The following is a 6,965-nucleotide window of genomic DNA, read 5'->3' as shown; positions in this document are numbered from 1 at the left end:
TAATGAGACTTTACATTATTTTTTACACTTGCAGCATATTTCAACTCAGGTTAGGCACCTTTTGAATGTTTCACAACTACACATGGCTAGTAACTAGTGCAGTAAACAAGCTCAGTTCTAAAGGCTTGATCTCCATTTCTGTCTTTACAAAAATTGTTTTAAACTTGATATTTCAATTTATTTGGGGCTGCAATAAAAGAATTTAAAACAGGCTTACCAAATGGTGGAAAGTGATGCCTTTCAATGAAGGTAAAGTGTGTCAAACAAAAGTGAAAGAGATTTAAGTCAGGATTATTTATCTAAACAAAATCTGCCTGCATTTCAGCTTATTAATTTAAAAGAAACTTATTTTTAACTAGAACAAATGCTATCAAATATATCTGTAGAAGATAAAAGTCATATGTTATTGGATATCACTTTTATGGAAATGAATTTTGGAATGGAATCAGCGTTAATAACATTCCCATGGGCTTCTGCAAAATGAAAAACCTAAAAATCTTGATCCTTCTTTCTCCATCTTTCTAGTCTTCCAAACTGCAGGATGAAATGAGAGAAAATGAACAATTATACAGCATTAACCAGCACCAGAGACTTTCTTAATCTAAGATAACAGTTGGCCCTATCTATATTTGCTGCTACCTATATCTGAGGGCTGTTATCTCAACAAGTAGGGAAGAAAAACATATTTTCCTCTTGTAACCTGCATCATAGATACTGGTACAAATACAACCTGATGGCTTCAATTATGTGATCCTAACAACCTTGTCTCCCTCTTGCCCAACACCATAAATTTTTTTTTTTTCCCTTTGAGAGGCTATTCTGGGACTTAAATCACTCTTTTCACCTTAAAAGTCTGTGCTCAGTCCACAGATGATACTCCCTTACTCTCCCGGACCCTCAGTTTCCATATCTACCATATGAGAAAGAGGCGGTTATGAAATACACCACCATGAAAATGAGGGCAAAAAACGTTAATCATTAAAGACAAGATATATCTTATACCTTCATTACCAGCTCACTGATAAGCAACAGTCATACTATGACAAAGTTGCTCTTCTTTTAACTGTCACATAAAATTTAAAAATCTACAACTGAACAAACATTTAGCTATTAAACACTAAATGTGGTCCCTACTTGAAATTCTGAACTTTTTGCTATTTGTAAGTAGTCACATTCTAAAAGATGTCATCTCTTAGTGCAGGAGACTCCACTTCTGTGGCCAGGAAATAAACACTCTACTTGTTCAAAGCCCAGTTACTTTCGCTGCTGCTTCTAGTAACTGTCTACTAAACAAATACTGGTCTTAGGTACTGATACATTTACAACTTGTTAGGAGTCTCACAGGTAGAGGACAAAAGACCTCACTAAAACAAATGAGGAGCAATAAAGTATATTTCAGTACACAATGCACTTTATATTACTAGGTGTGTGAGTGTTCTATAAACATTAGGTAAATTTGAATTGTTGAACTAATTTTAAACAAACTTTTTCTTAATTTACTGGGAGAATTAAAAAGCAAAAAAAATTTGTAAATGCCTGGGAATAGCTGGGTTATTTTCAAAGCTATACACAGATACCTGGACTTTCTGGGCCTGTCCTTTGCTGGGTCCAGATTATTTTCTGGTTCTTCTTGCTTTTTGTTATACTTCTCTTCTTTCCCCTCACTTTCAGTGTCTTGGACCTCTTTTTCGGAATTCTCATCCTGGTACTTAGTTATTTCTTTAGTGAAGAATAATACAGAGTTTGGGACCAGACGTTCACAGGAAAAAAAATCCCAACGCATAAGGAATAGCAACAGACATCCAGAACTCTACCCTCAGGAGGAGGAGGATAGGAGCAACTAAGAAAAGAGTAACTGGGGGCCTTCCTTCTGGTGGATACAACATTTCCATGGCCCTCACTTTGCTGCTGCTTGATCATTTTCACAATCATATTATTTCTTCTTCTCTAGTAAATCTGTCACCCTGTGCTACTGATTACTTCTGGCCAAAGATCAGAATCCTTTGGGTCTGATGCATTCTATATGTTTTGGTCAGAACTTTCTCACCAAAATATGTTTTGTTTCAATGACAAATTCTATGGTGAAGGTCATTAGTCCCTCAACCCCCTGAATACTTCATTTTGACCAAGTGCTCCTGTATCAGTTCATAATATTTTGGGATCAACTTTCCAAGAATCTTGCCATTTTTAAAAGCTATGAATCAAATATGAGGTATGCCATTTGTTTGTTCTCTTCCATGTCCTCTCAAGCTCCCTCCCAAACAACTGCCTTCACTGATCTTCACCTATGGGCTCATAACTGGCACCAATCATCTCAGATCTCTTACCAGGGCTGGCAGAGGGAAGCTTATTTCTCCCCGCCCCCCTCCAAATCAAAGAGGTCGTTATGGAGTTGGGCTTCTACTGGGCCCCTCTGGCCTTCGATTCAAGGAGGCCCTGATTCCCAGCCTCCCCTCCCAAGCGCCCCCCCCACCCCGAGCCTGCCCCCTCCTCGGGATCCCTGGTCCCCAGACCCGGCCTGCAGATGCCAGTGTCCCCGTCCCCCCCACCCCAACAATGCCCACCCTCCTGAAGGCTCACCCTCAGGGGCAGCCGGCTCCTGTGCCATCTCCCACAAGCTGGACTCCTCAGACTCCTCAGCGGCTGTCTCCCATAAAGAGGCTTCCTCGTCTTCCTCTGCCTCCTCCACCTCCTGGGCTGGGGCCTTCCCCGCCGGCCCCTCCCCCGGTCCATCCGATGACACCCGGAGCTCAGAGAACTCGGCCACCTCGGCCGAGCCTTGATCAGACGAGTGCTGCTGGGCCCGGTGCCGGACTGACACGTGGCCTTCATGAGGCTGGACTAGGTCGTTGCAGTAGATGCCGTTCAGCAACGAGCGCACCAAGTCCAGGAATGTTAAGCGGAAGCCGGCCATGGGGGAGTGGCGCGCATCCACTATGAGGTCCAGGCCCCCTGCCTGCTCCTCCTCCCCATCCTCGGCCGGCCCGATGTCAGAGTCCTCCTCGGGGCTCCCCCCCTCCAGGGCAACCTCCCTTGGGCCTCCCGAGGCCCCGGCAATTCCGCCCTCCCCGGCCTCAGGCACGGCGTCACCCCTGCGAGGCCCGGAGTTGCGGTCCACACCTTCGTGGGCTCTGGCCGTTCCGGTCTGCACCCTCGCCGTGCCTGCTGGGCCTTCCTGCCCGTCAGGGGCTGGATCTCCACCCCTCGTGGTGGACATGGCACTGGGCAGTTACCTCAGTTGGGCGGGTGATGACAGCAACAGCGCAGGTGGTGGCACCTGAAGTGGCTGCCCTGAGGGGAGGCTGAGGGTGGTGGGACAGGATGAGGTGGCCACTGAAGGGATGACAGAGGAGGCCCCACGACAGGGAGGGTAGGCAGCCAACGGTGAGAGCGGCCCACCGGAAGCTGGGTCTCAGGCAGTGGAGACAGGCCTGATGCAAAAGATTCCCCTAGGCCGCAGATGAGGGGCGGGGCCATAAGAGTAGCCAATAGGACGTGCCCTCTCATCACAAGCTCTGAGCTCATTTGCTGACAAATAAGGATTGACGTGCCCTGTGTCCAATGAACAGTCAAGGCACTTAGATTGTAGAATTGTTCACAATCGTCTCCTGGTTCTTTTGACGCCCTGAGTTTGGTTCTAGCCTACGTTTAAGTCCGGAAGGTTCATGTCCTTTTAGTTTTACGATTGTCCAAAAAACCCACAATGGTGCAATATATTGATAATGTGGGTTGAGGAAACTTCTGTAAAAGGCAGAGAGTTAACATTTGGGGCTTGGAGGTGCTCAAAGATAAAATCAAGATTGTTATTATGTAGGTATTTACATAACAGAAGTCCACAACAAATGTCCACAAATATTGCTGAAACTAAAAAAATATTAATAATTGCTTACAATGTTTAAATAACATAGGTCTATTAGTGAGAAGAATAAAATTCTTTTGGCAGAATATCATTTTGCTTAACTGAAGATCAAAGTGTTCTCTGTCATCAAAACTGCATATGTTCATCTGTTCTGTAATGAAGTTTTACATAGTTCACCTTTGCAAATGTCTTTTCACACAGATATTGGCAAATACTGGTATCAGTCCATGAGACATGTACTTCTAAATACTGGTATCAATCCACAAGCATGTGATTTTAATTTAGCATATTCATTATTTGGAAGAAAATTATAGAATTCTATTAGGTTCTTTTGATATTTGCCTCTTAGCATGTCATTACGTTGCAGAGTAATCACTTTCATTTGAAGTTTATGTGGAAGCTCCTCAACTGCACAGTTTAGTGGATCTGAAATATGGAAATTTCCTTTGTACTTGCATGGTGGTGGTGGTGGGTTAGTCACTAAGTCATGTCCGACTTTTGTGACCCCATGGACTGTAGCACGCCAGGCTCCTCTGTCCATGAGATTCTCCAGGCAAGAATACTGGAGTGGGTTGCCATTTCCTTCTCCAGGGGATCTTCCCAACCCAGGAATCAAACCCGGGTCTCCTGTACTGCAGGCAGATTCTTTCCCAACAGAGCTATAATGGAAGCCCTTGTACTTAGAGGACTGAAAAAAAGCCCTTATACATAGAGGACTGAAAAAAAGCTGCTGGAATTATAGTATGAGCTTGAATATATATCTACTGCAAATTTGTATGTGAATAGAGAGCTCCCTTAATTTAACTTTTGAAAGCATCTGAAGAGTATAAAGCAGTCTGACATTAATTTGATTCAAATAATGTTAATTGTCATTGAAATGACTTTACCACAATATGTTTTTTAATATAAGCACTGTTTGCTTTGTAATTTTAGGTTTAGTTCATTAAGAAATATTATCAAACCTGGAATGAAAGCTAATTTCCAAAGCCATTCGGTGTTAAATGGTAATTGAGGGAGATGTTCTCAATAAAAAATAATTCAATCTCCACCATGAGCTTAAAAAATCACATACACATGGACATACACACACAGAGTGGCAGAGAAATTCAGGATATCTAACTTCTATTTCTGACAAAAGTTCACAGAACCATGATGGTTAAGTTCATGAGAGTGAATTATGTTTCCCATTAACACTGTCAGTTTAATAACACATGAGAGATTCAAATATTATCTGCAATGTGACTGCTGATAAATAATATAATGAATAACCCAAAGAGTTAAAGACCTTATGTTTTCACAAATTTTGTATATTTGTTCACTAAGTCTTTTCTTCTCCACTCATATTTTTAACACCATCAGTTGTAACATCTTAGATTCCACTTCAGGTTATACTAAGTGCTTTTTCAACTTCTTCAAAAACATTCAACCCAGAGTAGTTACATGCAGATTGTTCACAGATACTAATTCTTCAGTCATTATAAACTGCAGTCACCAACCTCTCAGTCCTAGTCTGCCCAATATTGTTATTGCCAAATTCATTGGATGACAAGTATGAAATTTTTGACATGTTTTGTTAGACAATGCAAGTATTGACATTACCAGGAAAACCTCAGGCAGGCCTTGGAACTCAAGTCTCTCTCAAAGTAAATAAAAATGTTGACTGACTATATCTCTCAAATTTCTTAAAGAAAAGTCGTAGCTCTGCCACTTGTCACCCCAAAGATGAGCTCATTAAGAAGCTGCCAATAAAAAACTATGGCTGTGAAATGACAAAGGTTACTGTGACTAACCATTTCAGAGCTGAGTCACTACTGACTAATTCACACATAAGGAACAGTAGTACCAATATAGGATATGATGCAAAAACAGTGCCTCTGTCCATACAATGAAAGGTGATCTTTCATTTGGGGTCTAAGCTACCTTCAAGTCCCTTACTGTTCACTCTGATTTAACAATAAACAGCTACATAGCTTAACATCAGAGTCAAATCTCTGTGATACTCAATATGAAGTAGACACAGAGCAACTAAATAAAAGACATTCAAGGAATTCAGACAAATCACTGTCAAAAATTTTGGTAGTAAATATCCACTGGTAGAAAAGCTTGAGGGGTATGTGGGCCTTTGTATACTGATAGTGGTTTCTGCAATTTCTCTTTGTGATATTTTACTGTCAATAAATTAGCTGACAAAGATAAGTATTTTATTCATGAATGAGCACACTGCTTCACCACTTCCAGTTCATCAGAAAGTTTCTCTGCTTCTTACAATCAGAGACAAGAAGCCTAGCAATAGTTATATGGACTTGTTAAGAAAAATCCAGTCCAATGCACTCTGCCCTTCATAAAACTCACACATGAAGAGAGTCCCAGAAACACAATGTAAAAACAACAACAATTTAGCTTGACTCATTAAATAAACAACAACCCAACAATATTAATAATATCTGTTGACCCAGGAAGTTGAACATACACTACAGATACTAGCCATTCACTCACCAGGCAAGTATTGAGTACCCACCTATATACTCGGGGTTGTGCTAGGGAGGCCTCTGTCACAAATGCCTAAGACTAATGACTTGCTCTAGTTCATGGTCTAGAGGGGAAGACAGACACTTGGACAATAAAGACCCAAGTGTCAAGTGCTAAAACAGGGATGAACCCAAAATGCTATGGGAGTATGGGAAAAAGAATGATTAATTGGGAGGGGAAAGGAAAGAGGAAAAGGAAAAAGGGGAGGACAGAGAGGGGATGGAAAGAAGTAGAATAATTAACTGGGGAAGTACTCAAGGGGAGACATTTCACCTGCATCCTGAAGGATCTCTAGGAGTTTACCTAGCAATGAAGGATAGCAGAGAAAGGGGAAGAATGAGGGAAGGAGGTCTCTGCATGGAAAGGAAACAGCCTGCATAGTAGAAGAGATGTGTATGTGTGTGTGTGTGCATGTGTGTATATGTATACCTGTCCAGGGAATGAAATGGCTCCAGGATGGGCAGAGTGGCAGATTGGCCTGGAAAGCAGATTGAGGTCATAATGACTGCTACTAATAATTAATTATTCCTACTAAAATTATTACTAAGAATGTCTTCTACATAAGGGCATATTTCTT

At 41.7% G+C, this 6,965-nt stretch overlaps 1 protein-coding gene across 1 annotated transcript; it reads right to left on the bottom strand.

Moving 5' to 3' along the window:
• Nucleotides 1-23: 23 nt before the first annotated feature.
• LOC122689014 (cancer/testis antigen 47B-like) lies at nucleotides 24-3,217 on the bottom strand. The gene is made up of 3 exons (XM_043895078.1): nucleotides 2,581-3,217; nucleotides 1,578-1,719; nucleotides 24-534 (listed from the first exon to the last, which is right to left on the bottom strand). The coding sequence occupies exons 1-3, from the start codon at nucleotides 3,215-3,217 to the stop codon at nucleotides 522-524; spliced, it is 792 nt and encodes a 263-aa protein (XP_043751013.1). The 3' UTR covers nucleotides 24-521.
• Nucleotides 3,218-6,965: the final 3,748 nt, after the last annotated feature.

Source organism: Cervus elaphus, chromosome X, assembly GCF_910594005.1.
Source record: "Cervus elaphus chromosome X, mCerEla1.1, whole genome shotgun sequence".
In the NCBI taxonomy this organism is placed as follows: Eukaryota; Metazoa; Chordata; class Mammalia; order Artiodactyla; family Cervidae; genus Cervus; species Cervus elaphus.
Note: the sequence above shows the minus strand (reverse complement) of the source record. Positions and strands in the feature narration are given on the sequence as shown.

Coding starts and splice junctions, on each gene's coding strand:
- LOC122689014 (XM_043895078.1), bottom strand. CDS start 3,217: ATGTCCACCACGAGGGGTGGAGATCCAGCCCCTGACGGGCAGGAAGGC. Junction 1,720..2,580: donor GGAGCCGGCTGCCCCTGAGG/GTGAGCCTTCAG, acceptor TCTTCACTAAAG/AAATAACTAAGTACCAGGAT.